Raw genomic sequence first — 20,574 nt, forward strand, 5'->3', positions numbered from 1 at the left:
GGCAGTAATATTCCATTTTTCTAGAGGTGGGTCTCTGCCTCCTAAGTCTTCTGTGTGTTTTTCTTACAAAACTGTTTTCATTAGCTACCTTGAGGACTCATCTGAACCCCATTTATAAAACTCCCATATTATGACAGCCTGTGTTTAGCTGGGAAAGTTACAGCTAAGGATACTCTAAATGCCTGGGTTTGAAAAGCTCTCTTAGTTTGAAGTTGCGTCTTTGAACAAGGAAAAATTTCTACAGGTAATCAGGCAGCAGTTGGTAGCAAATTTATTGCAGCAAATTAAGCCCCAGAGATTTGAATTTGGGAGCCTCTGAAGAAGCGGGTTAAATGGGAGACTGGATTTAGGGCAAAAAAAGGAGTAGCAGCTTTATAAACTTACCACTGTAAATTCAATGAAGTGTGCATACCTTCTTTTTTGTCTTGAATTGAATGAACTCAGTTCATGTGTGGGCCACGGGAGTCATCCTCAATGGTACATCTGTTTGCATGTGAAAGCAAAGGAAGGTGCAGTTTGCACATGTCTCAGGATCATTGTGCTGCAGTATGATTTAAATTCAGTGGTGGCACAATGGATTCTCATGTGGTTGGTATGCCTGGTAAAGATAAGGTTCAGGTTGAACAGTATTCAGAAATCATACTAAGGAATCTGAAAGTTAGGATAATGGGCTGGTACTATTTCAGTTGGAAAACTTCAGTTGTTAATTTTACTGGGGCTACAGCAATTGGCTTTTCAGGGAAAAAGAAAGACGTTTGTGGGATTTCTCTAAAATATAAGTACTCTGGCATCAGCCACTATTATTTTGTTCTGAATTATATAGCTTAACATCAGGTAGTAAAACAGCTCTGACAATTCTATAATTGCACAGCAGAATGGCATCCATTTTATCTCATCTATCAAGCTTGAAGCAGCTCACACAGTCTGGGATTATCAATTTTTAGTCAACACATTACATTCTCAATTGGATAAAACATTTAAATTAAAACAGGCAAACAACTTTATGGTACGAACTCTCAGTCTGTGCCTGTGTTCATTTACATACCTTATCCTAGGTGGCATGATCCAGATCCAGAAAAGAAGGGTGTCTTTCTGAGGGCAGGACCCTGAGTTCTTTCCAAACCCTGGAGTTGTTGTGGTTAATCTTGTTGTTTTCCTTTTCAGCCTAGCACTAGAGATGTATGTTTTCTGCAGTTTTACAAGGCTACATTTCTCTCTATAGATTAGATCCTGCTTGACCCTCTGCATCAGATGTCCATTAGGCTCCCTGGGGATTTGCCTGGATGGCTGGTGACTTGGGCTGCGTGTGGAATACAGCTTTTTCATTTAGAACATGGGTGGTGGAAACCTCGGAGGTTAAATGCTCCCCTGAGAGGCTTAATGGATCTGTTTCCTTTGGCAGTTGTTGGATGTGAATCCTTACCAGGGATTTGATCTGGATCTCTTATGTTCTTCCTGTTAAACCTATGTTGCCTTGCGTAATTCAAGTTTTCTTAAATGATAAGAGGAAAGGAAAAGGAAAATTGATTAAACTCTTGGGAAAGAAGCAAGTCCCAGCATCTCCTAAAGGATAGTTAATGTGTTTTAAATGGTATTATAGTACACTCTCCTGTAATAGAGACACCCACCAGTGAACCTCAAAGGGCACACAAGAGCTCCCTCCCTGTCACGAAACTGTCGGTTTAATTCTTCCACCTTCTCTGTGCAGCCAGTAATAATTCTGTAATGATGTGTATTTGAAAACCTGGGTATCTAATGTGACTTGTGTTTGGGATAATGAAATTCCAAGCTAAATGTAGTTCTCTGATTTCTGTTGAAGTTGGCTGAGGTGAGGCTTTCTGTAAATTACTTGTCTGGGCTTGCATGTCTCGCCTTGCGTAAATACTGTGTTTTGTTACTTTGTGCTGCGTGAGGTGCCTGTAGGGTTGTGCTGTGCTGCTTTTGATAGGGAGTTTGAATAAAAACACCACTGCAGCACTAAGCAGCACAGAAACAGATTCTTCAAGTTGTAATGCTTCATTTACCTTTCCATTGTGGTGCTACCACGTGTTAACTTAGATTATTAGTACAAGTTTGATATATTTATTTGAGTTACAGACTCTTAAAGCGTGCTTAAACTCAGGTTTCATTTTCCACTGAAGTATGAAATGGTTCAAAGTACGGTAAGAGACTGTAATCTAAATACTGAGGTGTTAAGAAGGGTAACTGATAGAATTGTTTTTGCTACAATGTGTTTGATGTTTATGGAAGTTAAATCAATTCTGAAGTCTCTCTTCAGTCACCAGAAATTGAAGGAAACCCAAACAAACAAGAAACCAAGACAACAAACCAAGGCCATTCAAAATTCCCAGGAAAAATTGTAAATATGGGAGATAAGTTGTTTTATTGTCATCTTCAGCTTTTGTTGGTATTGTCTTGCAGCTTCTTCCCAGCCAGACAGGTTAGAAGTTTGTCCTCATTTTTGAAAATTCTGTATCAAAAGCTTAACTTTAATTTGATCCCAGAATTGTAACTTCTGAAAAAGCCCGTTCTTAATTAGAAGTTTAGCTTGGATGTGATCCAAGTGCCTTCTTTGAAGTTAAATCCTAATATAATATGTTAGAATTGAGGAGAACTTGCTGGAGGAGACGAGAGAGCATAAATTATTTGGGTAACTTTGTGAGCATTATAGATAAAATAGTCTCAATATTTACATTTTAATTGAATATTTGCAGGTCTGCAGTGCATATTCTGTTCATGCCCTAGAAAAGATTGTTTGGTTAAGAGGAAGTACAGTGTTGGGGGGATGTGTAGGAGGTGTACATAGACATAGACCAGCAAAAAACCGGAAGGCAGTTACCAAAGAGAAGATGCCCCAGCAGCAAACAGTTCACATCTGAATATATTTTCTCTACACTGAGCAAAGTGAAGAAAAATCTAGAGCATTTACATGGAATTTCAGGATGTAGCTTCCAAATTGCCTGTAAACTTTGCTTGATAGTCATCAGTGCAGCCCTGCATGGAAAGGTTGTACAATACCTCCAGCAGAGGAGAAGAATACCTTGCTTGCATTACTGAGTTAAGTTGTATGGTCCTGGTTAGGGAGAAGGATGTGACAAGACAGGAGGGTGGTCCTCTCCTTGTGAATGCTGGGATAATAGGTTTGAGCCTAGCTGGGACTTCAGTGGAGGTCTGTGAAAACAGTGAGATAAACAGTGATTGGAAATCTTACTTTATGTTTCTTGGCTCATGGACTTGCGCCTTGGCCTACAGCAGGACACCAGCTCCTGCTAACAGGGAGTCAGGGGAAGTCGAACACCCTGCAGAGTCACGTATCACACCACCATGTACAAACACTTGTCTCATGTTTTAACTGCCTATTTCTGTTTTACCACATTACTTTTTTTTTTTTCCCAAAAAATTTTAATGTCTTGGAGAACCAGAATGTAGCCATAATTTCTGTGCAATTTGAGAAGCCTAGGCTGCTGACTAAGTGGAAAAAAATAAATCTGTTTAAAGTCTCATGTCATATTTTATTGTTCCCTTTCCATCATCTTGCTTCAAAGTCAGTTCAGCAGACTTGAAAAACCTACAGCTAATAAAACTACTGGGAAACAAGAGATCTGGTTCTAGTTAAATGTTTTGGTATTGTAGCCCCAGTATCGTGTTTGGATTGATGCCTCACTTAAAGGGCTGGGAGCAGTTTAAAAATAAATCTCCAAAAGCTACTCACTGAATTTGGTTTTTATTTCCCTTGTTAGGCAAGTAATTGCTAGACTGGGGGTAGATTTCTTTGTTGTAAAATCCAGAATGCTGAAAGTAGACATTGTGAAAGATTGAAGCAACCTCAGCGCTCCCACACCCCTCCACCAGTGAATTCTCTTCATCTTGCTGTAGATTAGTTTGCATATATGCAAACCATATTGCTCATTTCTGAGAGTAATGTGAAATGTTAATTGGCTTTTATGCTGCTAAACTGTGCAACTGGGGTGGGCTGGTGGGAGCTGTTGGCTTCATGGGTTCGTTGGCAACTTTGCTTGCTTTTCCCAGTTTTCTTAAAGAATCCCTGCACAGCTCAAGTGAGCTGATCCTGGCTGTTGAGAAGGAATGTTTTGAAAACAGATAGTCCAAAGGGAACATGAACGAGTCTTCAGTCTTGTTCTACTGCATTATCTTATATCTTTTAATGCTTTTTTCCTATTTGAAATTTTCCCTGGTTCTGTATGAAGTCTAAATGAGTAGTATTGTTGACTAACTTGTTCTCTGACCTAACACAAGTTATGCTGCAGGTTTATTGTTCTCTCAGAATTTTTCACCAGGCGTTTTGTTTTCTGGATGTGGGAAGTTGGAACTTCCAATTCCTTTTTGCAGCCTCCAGACATACCTCATGTATTCCCCATTTTGTGTTCTTGCATTGTATGTTCCTTGCTATAGTGACTCATACTTGTTTTCACAGCAGTTACATGTGTTTTTCTCTTTATCATCACTTTTGTTTTCAAAAACATGAACTGTAGTCAGAGCAGAAGCAGCCTTCAACAGAGAAAGACACCAGAAGTTTTCTCTGACTTTGACAGTGAAGCATTGGTATTCTGAAGATTGCTTTGTGTTCTGCTTTTATGCACATTTTTTTGCTTGTTTGTTGGCTTGTGCCAAAGTTCTGGGAGGTTGTTGCAAATGTCAAGTACATACCCCCTTCTGTGGAATCCTGTGCTCCAGTATGTTATTTTAATAATCCCCTGAGTGTAGGAAGTGAGACTGCTGTATTGATTTCTCATCACATCAATTTAGCTGTTCTGGTTAATTAAATATCCTCTAGGCATTTACTAATTGATTGTTAATCATATTTTGTGGATGTCAAAGATGAGCTGAATATTAATTTTCCAGTGCCTGCTTTGTCTGTGTGGATATTTTTCTTTTTTACATCATGAAGAAACCAGGCATCAAGTTATGGTAGTTGCTTTACACACGGGAGGTGCACGTCAAGTGTTTATATCAATTTTGTTTGCAGGAGGGATCAGTTTTTGTCTTGGGTTTTGTTGGGTTTTTTAAAACATTAGTTTTAACTTCGAAGTGATGACAAGAGAGAAGTTCAGAGGAGGTGACTCTGTTAGGATAGCCAAGAGGGGCCTGGCAGACCACAGAACCCTCAGACTACAGGAACAGGATGGAACTGTACAGTAGTGTTTGCTTTTAGACTCCATGACCACAGATAGGCATTTTAACATGTTTTGAAAATATTTTTAAAAATTTCAAACGTTCATTTGTGTTTGATTTTTGCATTTCTGATACCCTGATTTAAACTTTCAGAGCCTTTGAGAAGGTACAAATCTTATCACAGCGACGTTTATAGTACTTCAAGTGAAAGTCCATCTGTTATTTCTTCGGAACCAGATTTCAGGCAAGGTAAGACCTATGTTTAAAAAAGGGAAAAAAACCCCCACCAAACCAAACAGACAAACAAAAAAACCTAAACAATAAAGTTCAAGATGAAAAAGACCCCAAAAGTATCAAGTTCCGTCTTTAGTAGGAGGCTCGATAATTACCACTGATACAAAGTTGTAAGATGATGTAATTACACCATGGTGTACAGATCAGCATAATTGTCAGTCTGTTCAGAAATTACTTTGACATTTAGCACTCTGGGAGGGAACTTGGTAGGAAAAGCTGGAAATTGTTAACTTTTTACTAGAGTGGTTTTTTTAAACTGCATGCTGTCTTCAGAGGCACAAAAACGATCAAGTTGTTAGTGTACAATAACAGTAAATTTCAAAAGCTTTGGGACATACATGGTTTAATTATTTTTATATCAGTGAGTTTTGCTGTGAGGGTTAAGTTGTTGATAGTTTATATGCCAAGGATTTCAGTGTAATGCAAAAGGACTACATAGTACAGGCTGCTAGTATGATAAATTTAAGTAATTTCTATTAAATCAGTGGCTTGGAAAAGCAGTAAATGGTGCAAAGGGTTGTTCTCTGATATATGGCAGGAAAAACCATCTTGGTGAATCATTATAAGTAATGGAGGCAAATCATTTTGTGAAAAATTAGTAAAGAAAACAATAGATAAGGCAGCTAGAGTATAGCTACACTGTATGTATTCTGTAGGTACAGAATGCCAGCCTGGCCTCCCTGTACTCACTGCTCTCTCAACCTTCTTTGTGATTGTCTGTCCTTCTGCTTACTGAGCCAGAAGCATTGCTCACCATTTAGAACAGACTGCTTAGGTGTTCCAGTCCCAAGTCAACAACTCCTAGGTTTTACAGGCAAGATAAAACTACTTTCTGGCTACCAGTAGTAGTATTTCTGAAGTCAGTGAAATGACTGTCAAAAAGACCTATTTCGAAGTCAATGTGGCTGTAATGTGTTCTGCAAGAGCTCTCCTGCCAGCTCTGTTTATTGGGGGTACAGTATGAGAGCAGTAGTTTGCAAAGTCAAGCTCTAAGTGTAACATCTCAGGTGCTGCTACAGGAAGATATGCCAGTAAAGAAGGTGACTATTACAAAGAGAATCACAGGTTAGTATATTGCCAAAATAAAAAAAAAGAATTTTTTTTTAATATAAATTATGGTGAAGAGTGAGATTCCAGGGATAAAAATCAGGAGTTCAGCGACTGGTTTCTTACCTCCCTTCATGTGAACTGGATGCATAATGAATTAGCTGCTCTCTTTCTGTTCTGGAGTGGTTTCTTATGATGTCTCTGCCATGTATGTGTCTCAACTCATGGCCGACGAGGAAATGTGTTACCTTGGGAAGGTGTCTATGCAATTGGGTGTGGGGTTTTTTAGTTGTGATTTCTTTTAGGCCTTCATTAGTATTCTTCTTCAAAGGACCATCAGCTATCTTTGTTGGGGGAAAACTGTAAGATAGCTTTGAAAACTGAAATCAACTTCATAATACTGGTTTGTTTGATATTGTAATGCCATTGTGCAGAACACGTGAATTTGATTCCTTCTAAGTAATCTCACATGACTGAAAAGTCCTTGATTTTTAGATGGGATTACTCTGTGTACTTTGTTGTCAGTCAGGTATTAATTTGTCTTTTGGTTTGTTAGTGAGAAGAAATGAAGGCTTCAAGAGAGATGATGCCAGTGGTGTGTTATCAGGTGCTGATGATATCTCCACATCAAGTCAAGCGAATTCTCAGAGAGCAAGGTAAACTGTGAAAACAATATGTCTCAAAGTGCTCTGTCTTTATCAAAGAATGTATTCTAAATCTGCAAGTAAAGTTTTTCACTTCCATCCCAGCTGCTGCTTAAGGTTAAAAAAATGGCACTTTGTACTGGCATGAAAATAGAACTATATATTGCATTCTGAAGTAAAAGTCATGATGCACTGTGATGTAGAGGTAAGTTAGGAGTCCAGATTCAGTTCCCGTATTTATTGGAGATTGGGTTGAACTTTTATCAAATTGTTATATCTGTCAGAAGAACAGGGGCTACGGTCTGCTTGGAAATATTTGATTTTTTTTTTTATTGTACTTTTCTAAAATAAATTTTTAGAAAGTATTGATATTAATACAGATTAACTTGCATTTCTTTCATTTAATAAGGAAATGATAATGTTTATTTCTTTGAAATATTCTAAAGAACTCTTAGTTTATGTTTTTGTGTTTGAATTATTTTTTTTAATACCTCAGCAATGATTAGGCAGGCCAATTCAGTAGTAGTTTATGCTTTTTGAAAATTACTTTGCTATGCTGTGTATTCAAATATTACATCTTTTGAGGGTTGTTTTTTTAAGTGCTGTTCATCTATACAGCTTTAAAAAGTAGGTTCTGCTTTGAACATCACCTTAATACAGTACCTTTTTACAGCAGAAGCATATCTTACCATACCTGTTACATGTTAAGAGTGGTTTTATTCTAAAGCTTTGAGAATTTTTATTGACATTGACCTTTAGATGGAAAATTTTCTTTTGGTCCCTGCAAGATACCGAATCACCTTGGAATATTATATCAAGATGATGCAAGTTATTTTTGTAGTAAGGAAAAAAAAAATAAAGATGCATTTCTTTCTTCCCGTCTTCATCACATTACAACAAGGGGCAGCTTTTTGCTTTGTATGCTGTAGACCAAGAGAAAGATTGCTGCTGTGCTTGATATTAGGATATTTTTGGCATGAGTTGGAGGGGAATGCTGCTCTATGTTATTAAAGAAACCTGGAGATGTCTGAAGATTGGAGCTGTGTTGGGTGATATGGCAAGACTGGCGAATGTATCCTCCACATTCATTTAACACATAGGGTGATGTGCAGTGAATGGGGCTTAGAGCCATGCCTTAAACATGGAGATGAAAGTAAATGAGTGTCTACTTCTTGCACTGTATTGTGTGCCATAAGTGGATCTGAGTAAGGCAGGATCTCAAATGAACTGTATCTCACTGCAGGTGAACAAGGGAACAGTTACTTGGAAATCCTACAGCTTTAAGTTATCTGATGCATTGGTTTATGCTTATTGGTTTTCTTACTACTTGCACTTTGCCTGAGAAATGCAAAGTAATCTAGAAATGTGCATATTGGCATTTCTTGCAGGGAAGAAGTATTTAGACATTGCTTAACTGAGTCCATACTGGTTTGTTGTCAGGAATATGGTATCTATCCGTGTAACGCCATATATGTTAATCTGCAGTGTCCAAGCAGTCTTAGAAATCCATCCTACTTTCACATGAGAGGATTTTGGTTAATATGTGTACTTTTAGGGCAGACTTTCAAGGGGGTGGGATACTGGTTTATAACCTATGTAACCCTGTTCAAGAACTGTAAATTTCTACTTGATGTTTTATGCTGTCTTAGCACCACTCTAAAATGACAAGGCAGACTGTTACTACTGTGTGTACAGAATGAGCATATAGCTTTCATAACTTATTCCCTTTTGATGAAAACTCACAAGTCAACCTTCATTCTGCTTTGCCTTGAACCCAGGAAATTGCCCATTCAGCACTGTAGCTGTGCTTCAAAATAAAACAGCAGTAATTTGCGGATGCTGATAGAGAACTTTTGTTTCTATTTACAAAATGTTTCAGAAGCAGAAAGTAGTATGTGGTATGTAAATGAGTCACATTGTAAATGAGTCATTGCTGTAAATGAATTGGACCTATTATGCGAGTGAAAATGCCAAGGTAAAACAATACATGGTTTCTCATGGTTCATTTCACATTATTTTTTATTACTATGTTGAGACTGATACATTTAATGGACATAATTTGTATACATGTGAAATCTAGAAGGAAAATTTTGATTTGCAACGGTAGCATAGACTTACCTGTTGTGTTTAGTAATAGAATTAATTTTACGTTTATGTAACTATACAGTCTTATTGTAAAGCTTAGTATTTTTTTGAATCTCCTGTTTCTGTTTGTCCTTTTCTCTGTGCTTGTGCTAAAAGATACCACTCTGTACTCGCACAGAAATGTCATGGTACAGTACCACAGATAGTTCTTTACTGATTTTGATAACTGTTTCCCCGTTTTCATAAGGTGAATAAGTTTTTTAATGATCTAAGTACTAGAGTAGTATGTATATCCAAAAAAGTGAGGGCGAAGGCTTGATTTTACTAGCCTTTTTTGTAGACCTGTTCAGAAACAGAAAAGCAACCAAAGCAGAATTCAGTCCTATAGTAATAGTTATATAATACCTATTAATTATGTGGTCTGATGAGAAAACAGTGTGCTCTATCTGTCTTATTACAGCAACTATTAAAACTTTCCAGTGCTAACAAGTGTAAAAGGAATGCAATCCAATAGGGTAGTTAGCTAAACAGGGGATTTCTAAGAAAGTAACTTAATATTTTTATCCAGAACTTTGCATGTTGCTACTTTAAAATGCCCTGTGTTGCAACAGACTGTGGTTTTTATAACTTAAACCCCCTCGGCTCTCAAAGTAAAACTAGTGATAACAAGTAGTTCCAAGGAGCAGATTCTCAGAGTTTACATGCTTTGGCTGGTCATATAATTCCAAGATTTGGGGAAGTATATGCAACTTAATCTGTTTCTTAAATTCCTTCAGCACTTTGGAGCATGTTTCAGTGTTTTACTCTGTGTTAGAGAGATATCATCTGTACTTCAGTACATACTAATTTTTCTGATCCTGTGATATGTTCTTAGTCAGTCTGCGTAATTATCCACGGAATTATCCTTATGAAATTCAGTTGTAAATCAAATAGGGGGATTTGTATTTGAGGGAATCTTTAAAAAAAAAAGAGAGCAGTGAGGCTGTTCAGTTATCAGCCAGAGCAACTTGTGCTGTTTGGGAGAGGTGACCTGTTCTTAAATTAACAGAAGCCATAGATGTTCAGTAGTACAGCCAGAGTATACTGAAACCCTTCTCGTGGTCTGTGACTGTTGTTATCCTTTAAACTTCTTGGAATGCATTCCTTGTGGCAATGGCTTGTCTCTTGTTTCCTCTTTGCTTCCTGTATTCCTTATTTTTTTCCTTTTTTTTTTCCTTTTTTTTTTCTTTTGTTTTCTTTTCTTCCTTTACTGTTTCTTCCTTTTTCTCTCTAGGAGCAGCAGCTGACATGGATCTCTTCCTTCTGTTGCCTTTTCCTTCCAGTAGACTTCATTTTCATATCCTTCCTACCTTACCAAAAGACATCCGTCTTTCTCAGTCCATTCCTGACCTTTCCACTGCACTAATCATTAGAGAATACCTACCTGCTTCCCTTCTTCCAACTTCCTTCTCTGATCCAATACCTGCTAATTTCTTGGTAAGTACACTAGGGGAAGACTTAATTCTCTTTCCTTTTTTAAAGGCATCAGCCTTCCAGGTGACTGCTCCCCTACCATCTTCAGGTTAATAAGTAACTGTGAGGTTCTCATTTACAGTCAGACACTGCTGAAAATACAGAGTAGCAGCCAAGTACTTGTCTGATGAAGCACTGCACAAAACACACTCTTATGATGTTATCTACTAGGAATGTAATTTAGACTTTTTTGTTGTTGTTGTTGGAGTAACAGTACTTGCATATTCTGAACTTCACGAAAGAGCTCTACCCATATATGTCAACAGTATTTCCTCTTCTATAGCAGAGATGCATTCCTTGTCTTGGCATCTAAAGAGTGAATTGTGCTGTAACCCCCCCATAGAAAACTGGCAGTCTGACCAAGCCAGAGTAAATTTTGCTTACCTAGGATGCTGAAGGATGCAGATTTATGGTTGGTGATAGTGCTAAGTTAGGAAGAATTTTAAACCATTAGGTTTTTGAGCTTCCTCCACGGACACCCCCACACCCACTCCAATTTTCAGAGAAACTAACACCTGTCAACAAAGATGATGAAAGCAACCTAAGGACAAAAACTTTTCATTGCCTCTATTGCACAGAGCTGTATTTTATTAAAAAGGCAGGATTCTTTTTCTGCAGTAGGTGTTTTCACAGTAGCAAGTGTTTTCAGATAGTGCCAGTTGCAGCATGTCTGTAGTTTTCTTATAGTCTTTGATAATTCATAGATATTTATGTTCAGAAAGTGTTTGTTTTTGTTTTATTTCAGAGCCCATCCTTAGACCTTGATCTGAAGGGCTCTTGTGGGTGTATTTAACTTGGTTCATTGTCAGTATTCCCATATATGTCAATCCTAATAAGTTTCTTCTTGGTGAAAAGCTAAGCATGTGCACGTCTTAGCAGGTCTGAGACCTTTTCTCATTACTTTGTCCTTTTGGGTGCACGTGATTAAGTCTGTTGTAGAAAGAAACAGAGGAGGGAGAAGGGAAACAATGCTGTGAAAACCCTGCACAATGGAAAGAATAATGGGCTTACATTAATACATATTTCTTTAATTACTTTGTGTCTTCCCTGAAATTTCATTTGAAATTTCATTTAAGCATCATTCTCTTCTTGTACATTTCTTATTTTAATGTGGATTTTATATGCTAACCAATGACACCTGAGTATTAAAAAAACTAAAGAGAAGGTGGTGCACTGTTCGTAATACTGGTATTCATTAGTAACTTTGTAACAAGATGAAAATAAAATTTGAAATCATATCCACCAAGCATAGAAAACTGTACTGTCTGGACAGGTTTATTAACTGATTTCTCATTCATCAGTCATATCTTTAGGTTCTTCTGAAAACTAGGTATATATAAATGGAATGTCTTTAAGTCTGTAGATTGCCTTACTATAAAGGACTGTATATCGGTATCACTGCAGGACTTACTCTAAATTTATCTGTATTTCTCAACTTAAATAAAATGATATGCAGGCTTCTAAACATTTTCTTTGCTTTTTCATGTTTTTCATTACTCAGTTTAGATGTATGGTAAACACTGAGCTTAGAATTGCTTGGATTTCGCTGTTCTTCCCATTTCTTAACCACCTTTTTCATTTTTCAAATAAAAAAATGGCTTTTGTTCACCCAAAATGGGACATGAAATTCTTCCCTTCCACAGAGAATAAAACTGATAGGATGTTTGGGATCCATACCTGTTGAGAAAAGAAGTTGAGGATAGAATGCTGTCTTTTTCTGGAATACTGATGCAGTTTTTGTTAGCTTTTTTCTTGTCTTTTCCTTCAGATTATTAATTTAGACTCTAAATTAGTCTTTGTGGTGACTGTGTATCAATCAGGCTGTTCTTGGGAATTTAAAAGAAAAGGAACTATTTTAAGCAAAATAAGATGATGAAAACATTAGAGGATGATATTTAGAATAATTAAGTCTGTAGAATGTTAATACATATGAAATATTTATGTAAATATTTCAGGCTATACTTCTGCTTAGGAGAAATCAGGGAATAAATAGCAGGCCCATGCAAACATAGAAAGTATTTGGAGCAATATAAAGGACGCTATCATTTCAGTTTATTTCTTTAACAATATATTTTTGAGCATGTCTTTTTCACAGTCCCTGCTTGAACACAGAAATTAAGATGTTTTTAAAGCATTGATATTTTTCTTCCTCCCGTGTGCTCACTGGTTTTGTGCTGATTCACTGGGTTGGTAGTGTCAAGTATTTTTTCCACTGCAGCCGAGCCTTTATTTTAATATGAATAAATGACAGGCAGCTCTAGGAACTTGGCATGTTTGCTCAGTTTCTGTATTGATGGATTGCTGCACAGGGCTAACCTCCTGGCTGCTCAATAAATGTGTTCCAAGTTCTGTTTGATAACTAGTTTTTGTGTTCCATGTTTCCACTTGGGGATGTGCTTAAAGCAGCAGAATGTCTTAGGCATACCTATTAATGTCTGTCATCCCCTCTGACTGTCCTATAGGCAACATGAAGCACCATTTGAAGGCAAACTAATAAGTCAAGAAGTGATGTTGAAGCGTCAGGAAGAAGAAATGATGCAACTGCAGGCTAGAATGGCTCTCAGGCAGTCTCGACCCAACCTCTACCCAGGAGATGCAATTAGATCCTCAGTGCTCGACATCACCAGAGATCCACTGAGAGAAATAGCCCTGGAAACAGCCATGACACAAAGAAAACTGAGGGTAATGCCCTGATCTCAGGTGAACTCTTATTTTCATCAAAACAGAGCAGTGGCTTGACTGAAACTCTAGTATGTGGGACTCATGAACTGGGTTCTGTGATAAATAATCATCAGCAATTAAATACTAGGTGTTTGTGTTGCCCTGATGGCAAAGGACTACTCTCACAGGGTGAAGTTCTGAGATCTTGTGGCATTAGTGGCTGCAGAGCCTAAAGTGGTATCAAGAGATGCTAAAACAGGCAACAAGGCTTGACAGTTGTATCAATTAAACAATATAGCATCCTAACAAAGGTAAGGTGTAGATTTTCTCCTATATTCTCTGGTGTTTTCAGCCACTTCATTTGCATTTCTCTTAGTGGAATGTGGATGTGTCCCACCAGCATCAAAGGTTATTAAATGAACAAATTGGGAAGGTAAAGAAAGAGAGAGAGGATTCATTTGACCCTTAGGTTCACCCTGAATCCCCATGCAAGCTCCCCTTTTCTTTCCCAGCTGTCTTTGCATGTGAATCAAATATAAGATTACAGAGAAAGAGGGAGACACAGGTATACGGGTAAATAGAATGTCTGATGTGTAAAAGAGATGATGGCTTGATGCCCTCTGCTGCTGCTTTCTGTGAATTGGATTTTTTTTTTTTCTTTTAATAAGGATGAGAAAACTTGAAACAAGACTCAGGGATTTGCTGCCCTAATACAGGGTAATAGCTCCTGTATGTCTCCAATCCATAGCATTCTGATGAGTTAGTTCATGTGGGCTTTAATTAACCAGGTTGGTTCCCCTCCCTGTCCCCAACCCTAAGAGGTTTATGTGCAAATGTTTTGCATTTGGTACAGAGGAGGTAGTAGGCAGTTGCCAATGAAGGTTTTTCCTCAAAAGGTGAATCTTGGGCCACTTGTGGTATTGAAGTGGGTATTGTGTAGAGGACTTCCTGTAACAGTTTGGACAGATGAACTCCTGCAGTTTATAGGGTGAATTATTAGAACATTTATTTGTCTACAGGCAGACAGAAATTGGCCAGGATATCTACTTGATAGATAGAACTAGGCTGAAACATTTCAGTCTTCAAGAGATGAGACTTGTGTGTCATAGGCAGAAATTTGTCAAGCTGGAATTGTCACCAGTGCAGAAAATCTTAGTGCTGTCAGGCAGTTCCTTACCAAGATAAGCCCAGATGGTCCCAGTATACAACCCATGTATTTTAAGGGAAGACAAATACTACATTTGCTTTTTGTCCGGCAAAGGAAGGAAAATATACAGTGTAATAATGTCACTGTAACTTGCCAGTGGTGTCTGGCACTCATGCTGGCAAAACTGTGTTATTTAGGCTTAGCACTTCAATGAAGGAATTCAGTGCAATTTTCTAATGTCAAACTTCAGTTTCTCTTTTGCATTTGGAGTTAACTGTGCCTCAGCCTCTTGTTCCAGCAACAGTGTTCATTTATACTCATTTGTGATTTGCAGAATTTCTTTGGCCCAGAGTTTGTGAAAATGACGATTGAGCCATTCGTCTCCTTGGATCTACCGAAGTCTATCTTGGTAAGAAAGGGGCTGTTCAGCCATCTGAGGCAGGGGAAGTGTGTGAAACCAACAAATGTGGTTTTATCACAAGTGTGAATGTTGAGGGATTTTATTTCACAAAATGCAGACTAAGAAAGGAAAGAGCGATGACACCAGGAGAAAAGTGAATGTGATGCTTCTAAGTGGGCAGAAGCTGGAGCTGACCTGTGATACCAAAACAATATGTAAAGATGTCTTTGATATGGTTGTTGCCCATATTGGCTTGGTGGAGCATCATTTCTTTGGATTGGCTACTTTAAGAGGTAAGAATAATGATTTGATGTATTTGACAAGTACAGAATAAGAGGAATTAGCTACATGGTGTTGAGAAAAGATGAGCAGAGACTGCCTCCCTCAGAGGACACAAAAGGGCTTTGGGTTCTGTTAATACAACCTAGGAATGCTGCAGCCTGTGGTGGAGGCAAACCTTTTGTGATGCAAAGGGAGATGCCCCTGTTGCTCCTGAGCTGTTAGTTTTTGCTATTAGTTGAATAGTCTTTTTCCCCACTGGGTAGAAGGTCATTCTGGGAAAACTAATCCAAATTTCTTGTTGGCCTGTCTCACAGGCTGTTGAAGAACTGTAGCCTTTACAATATTGGCATGACATAGAAACCATTAGCAGCTCACAAGCTTACTCCATGGCAGGCTCCTGGTACTCTTAAACATTTTGCAGAAATGTAAATGGGACAGAAATAGTAAGGGAAAAAAGGACTGACAGATTTTGGATTTCCTCTGGGATAGGAACTTGTACATTTAAAAAAACCCCCTAGCTCCCATTATCATAGAAGGTAATAATATTTTTTTTCCATATTGGTGTTTTTGGGATAACTCTAAAATTATGTCTTCTGCCCCTATTCAGTATTCCCTATAATACATATTGTGCTTATAAGTCATTGCTAGTCAAGAGAAAACCTTTCTGTTCAAAATCCAATTTTAGAGTTATAAATATGGTCTTTATCCTCCAGCTGGAAAATATACTTGGTTTTAATGTTTTTACCAATGTGCTTCCCTTTAACATTCATGGCAGACAATGAATTTTTCTTCGTTGATCCTGACATAAAGCTGAGTAAAGTAGCTCCAGAAGGATGGAAAGAAGAACCAAAGAAAAAGAACAAGCCTCCTGTCAACTTCACTCTGTTTTTTCGCATAAAGTTTTTTGTGGATGATGTCAGTCTGATACAGTGAGTGTATGAAATTTTTTTTTTAACCCCTTGAGCCCTAAATTTATGGACAGAAACTGGCTATTAATCAAATACTATTGCTATTTGCTGTAACAGGAAGAGTGCCAAGAATAGTGGGAGGGTTTTTTTCATGGTTTCTGTTTTATTTACCTGTCCTAGGCATACGCTGACCTGTCACCAGTATTACCTACAGCTGCGAAAGGACATCCTAGAAGACAGGATGCACTGTGATGATGAGACAGCCTTGTTATTAGCATCCCTAGCTCTCCAAGCTGAGTATGGAGACTACCAGGCAGAGGTACATCATCCATTTCACCTTTGAAATTGTGATCTTGCTGCTTAATTAAAGTACTGTGATCTGCCACACATGCTTCACAACTCTGTGCTGGACTGGAAGCTCAGCTGATGTTCTGTTGGCAGGTTTTGTTGTGAGCAAGTGTTCTTTCAGTCTAACACAGGTTGTTGCAGACTTTAGTTCAACATCTGGGTGTTGAACCCCTTCTTTTCAGTGGAAGTAGAGTCAGGCTTGAATATGAAGAAACCGATGTGAAGTTAAGCTCTGGGTCGGGGTTGAGATTCTGATTCCCTCCCATTACTCAGAATCATTTGATCCTGTGATTTGTAATGTACAATTCTTTGTCAAAATGAATGTTTGTGCTTTGTTTGTGCTCATAGGGTAGTATATGGAGGTGCCATCACAAAAATGTTTCATGTTGTAGGTCCATGGCATGTCGTATTTCAGACTAGAACACTATGTCCCCGCAAGAGTGATGGAGAAGCTGGATCTGTCCTACATCAAGGAGGAGCTGCCAAAATTACACAGCGCTTACGTGGGTGCATCTGAAAAAGAGACTGAGTTAGAATTTCTGAAGGTAGGTGGGCAGCAATTTACTTCCTTAATCTGTAACTTAAGAATTTTCTGTTTGGAATATAGGTGTATGGATAGTCAAAGCCCAGGAAATAGCTCAGGGTCTGAGTAACACTGAAAGGAAGAAAGCTGAAAAGATTTATTTTTTTTTTTTCAAAAGACACATTATAACAAGCAAAAAATAAATGGTAACAGATGGGAAGTTCTCTCACTTTTTTGCAATCAGTAGTCTTCATGTTTTAGCTCATGCTAGCTACAAGCAACTGTTTATTCTTGTGTTTACTCTAAAGGAAGCTGTGTTTATGAGGCAGCACAACCTGCATTCCCCATATCTTTTGTGCTTTCTTTAGAGGAGAAAAAATATTTAAATTATGAAAACTTTTCTTACAGATAATAGTGTTCATGGAAGCATTGCCAAGGAGAATTTCTTGTGTAGGTACTGTGTAAGGTGATAGGAAAACTATTATCACAGATACATTTAGGTTTTTCTAAAAGGACCATTGAGAAATCTAATTACAGTGTTTGCTGCTGTTGCTTTTGAGATAATAATTAGGTTCTGCCTTGATACAATGACTGCAAATGAGTTGGTGGGTGAAGGTTTGCTGCTGAAACACTGAATAACCACTACATTGAAATTCCACAGTCACACTGTACTTCCACAGTCTCTTTGAGTACGTGAAGAGGCACTTGGCTGACTTGGCCCCTTCTAAGCCTGTTCATCGTTTCACAGAAGTGTTCTTGTAACTTAACCATAGGAAACAAGAATAGGGGACTTGATCCTAGCTAAACCCAGCCTTACTGGGGATGGGGGGAGCAGTTAGATTCCCTCCTTTGATTTCATTACATCAGTCCCTTACACCAGTAGTGAAGAGACAACAGAAGCAAATGACTGGGAGTGCAAAGTGAGTGAAACTGCATCTTTTGGTAGTTAGGATACCTTAATGTGATCACAGAACTGCAATGTTAATTTAGTTCTGTGTTTTAAAAATGTGTCAATAACAAGTGCATCTGGCTAGTTACAGTTTCTTGATAACAGTTGGTTTACTGAAATCTACACATATATATACATACATGAAAATATTTTTAGAGAAGTATAGTATTTATACAGAGGTATGAAAACTTGTATTGGCCTTAACTTCATACTCATAGAAGTTTCATTGCATTGATCTGTACAGTTGTGTCAGAGGCTTACAGAATATGGGGTTCACCTTCATCATGTGTTGCCTGAGAAGAGATCCCAAACAGGTATCCTTCTGGGAGTGTACTGCAAAGGAGTTGTTATTTTTGAAGTTCACAATGGTGCCCGTACACCTGTACTACGCTTCCCATGGAGAGAGACAAAGAAAATATCCTTTAGTGTAAGTTGGCCTCTTTTCCTCTCTCTCTGTCTATGCATCTGTATTTGTGTCTCCCTTTACTGTGAGCCTTGTGTTTGTTATTTTTGCAAATTTGGCTGCCATTCTAACAGCATAATCAGATTGCATTTTGTGTGGCTATTGTATTATGGGATTGAAATGGGAGCTGTGATGTTTTAGAGATTTTTTCTTTCTATTAACTTGCATTCCATGCTGTTGAGATTCCAGCCTCAGAAGAGAGTTTAGCACCTGTGTTTTGACAAATCTGTATTGATGTGAAATGTGGCTTCCCTACCTTCTAAAGAAAGAGCTATTTCAAGGATAGATCAAGGGCTACTCTAAGCTTGGGGAGAAGCTTTGCCCCTTTACTGCATTTCTGGGTGATCTGCCCATGCTGCTGTGTGGGGCATGGATGGTGAAGGAGCACCAAACTGAGAATCCTGCTTCAGAGGACTGAGTACTGGAAAAAGCCAGTACTCAGTAGGAGTTATACCTGTGTTGCTTTTAAGTTGTTATATTTCCAAGAGTAGTTAAGTTAAATGATAACGGATAATGGAGGCTGACACTTGATCTGGACAATACCAGCCAACTTCACTGAGTGCATCATAATCTGGTGATCATGTGTCAGTTTTTAATGAGACATTAAACTTCAAATACTTACCTTTATATAGATATTGAAAACAGTACTTCTAACTATGCCTGATACCTTATTGAAAAACTACAGCATATTTCAACATATTTCATATGATTTTAACTAGAATTGAGAAACTGAAGTTTAAAAATTACTAAAAAGATAAATTCAAGACCTGGAACATTAACGAATAGATTTCATAATTAAATGGGTGTCTAGTTCTTTTTCTCTTGAGTGGCAGCACCCTATGTGACTTCTTCAGGGGCTTTTGAAAACCCCATCCTGCAACATGTAATAGTGCTGGTTGTCACTACTCAGCACCAACAGTAACAGAGACGGATTAAATAATAATAAAGCACCATCTCAGCTAGCCCAGAAGTAGCTTTAAAGAGATACTTTGTAAATCTCAAATTACTTTTGACTCCTGTTTTAACAAAATTATCTCCCATCAGTGCATCATTTGCTTCAGGAAAGTTTGAATGCTGTAACTGTGCACAAACAAATACGAAATTGTGTGTAGGCTAAAAGAAATAATTTTCTCAACTTTTTTCTTTCTCCATTGCGTAGAAGAAGAAAATAACTTTGCAGAACACATCAGATGGTATCAAGCATGCCTTTCAGACTGACAATAGTAAGACTTGCCAGTACCTTTTGCATCTCTGCTCTTCCCAGCATAAATTCCAGCTACAGATGAGAACCAGGCAGAGCAATCAAGACACTCAGGACATTGGTAAGGACTGTGATACTGGGTTAGTCTTTAATAGCAATCTGTATGTATTTTTGTAAGGAGAAAAGCTGAGCTTAACTTCAGTAATTCTGAGTGCTACATATGTGTAGCTCTACATTTGGAGGGTTTATACCATGGAGAGACTCTACTAGCTAAGTTTGTTTAGATTTTAGGGGGAGTTGGGAAAGGAATTGGGAGAACACAACAAAGCTGACACAGCAGCTCCTCTAAACTAAAAGGAATCTAGAAATAGCTCACTAATAGTACTTTCCCCTTTGATTAATGGCCTTTTTTTTCAGAAATAACATCAAGATATTTTGATAAAAGGACTTTTACCTTTTGCTTAATGTGAGAGGAATTGGTTTGATAGTGTGGAATTATGAATATAGTGGTGTGATCATGGGACGACAGATAAAATTGGGAGCATTTCATGATGCTGCATCTCTAAGCTGTGGGTATAGCTGTCTTTATTCCACATAATGTTTCGTGGACCTACTAAGGAACAACATTGATACTATGTCCTTCGTAATTGCCACTTCCTTCGTAATTTGTGAGTATAATAGAAAATGTAAAGACATTCTTTTTAGATAGAAAATATTAACTGGAGAATGTAATCATTGAAAAAAAAAAGACTGTACTAATTTCTTCGCTGTTTGGAGCAGAGCTCACTTGGCTGGCTGGCCTTCAGCATGGTCTGGAAGTGCTGCTTTGGTCAGTCTGTCTGCTCATTCTTTCTTTGTTCCGTTTTTATCTGTCTGCATTCCAGTTGCTGTTAATCCAGACTTCCACCGGTGTAGCTCGGATGGAGTTTGACCCCATTGCTGCAGATATTGCCATCTCTAATTTAAAAAAAAAAAAG

The 20,574-nt window shown here is 38.0% G+C and overlaps 1 protein-coding gene across 5 annotated transcripts in view; it reads left to right on the top strand.

Annotated features, from left to right (window-relative positions):
• PTPN13 (protein tyrosine phosphatase, non-receptor type 13) overlaps positions 1 to 20,574 on the top strand; it is a 117,700-nt gene that overhangs the window by 62,574 nt on the left and 34,552 nt on the right. For 3 of the 5 annotated variants that reach the window (XM_027652793.1, XM_027652796.1, XM_027652795.1), the window contains exons 8-17: positions 5,287 to 5,382; positions 7,031 to 7,130; positions 13,178 to 13,397; positions 14,858 to 14,932; positions 15,042 to 15,216; positions 15,981 to 16,134; positions 16,294 to 16,432; positions 16,854 to 17,006; positions 18,178 to 18,360; positions 19,556 to 19,718. In XM_027652793.1, the coding sequence (XP_027508594.1) occupies positions 5,287 to 5,382; positions 7,031 to 7,130; positions 13,178 to 13,397; positions 14,858 to 14,932; positions 15,042 to 15,216; positions 15,981 to 16,134; positions 16,294 to 16,432; positions 16,854 to 17,006; positions 18,178 to 18,360; positions 19,556 to 19,718 (1,458 nt within the window). Of the gene's footprint in view, positions 1 to 5,286; positions 5,383 to 7,030; positions 7,131 to 10,488; positions 10,680 to 13,177; positions 13,398 to 14,857; positions 14,933 to 15,041; positions 15,217 to 15,980; positions 16,135 to 16,293; positions 16,433 to 16,853; positions 17,007 to 18,177; positions 18,361 to 19,555; positions 19,719 to 20,574 lie in introns of those variants that run through there. The other 2 variants (XM_027652797.1, XM_027652798.1) reach the window with 2 other exon arrangements.

Source organism: Corapipo altera, unplaced genomic scaffold (assembly GCF_003945725.1).
Source record: "Corapipo altera isolate COAL_440 unplaced genomic scaffold, ASM394572v1 69, whole genome shotgun sequence".
Lineage (NCBI taxonomy): Eukaryota > Metazoa > Chordata > Aves > Passeriformes > Pipridae > Corapipo > Corapipo altera.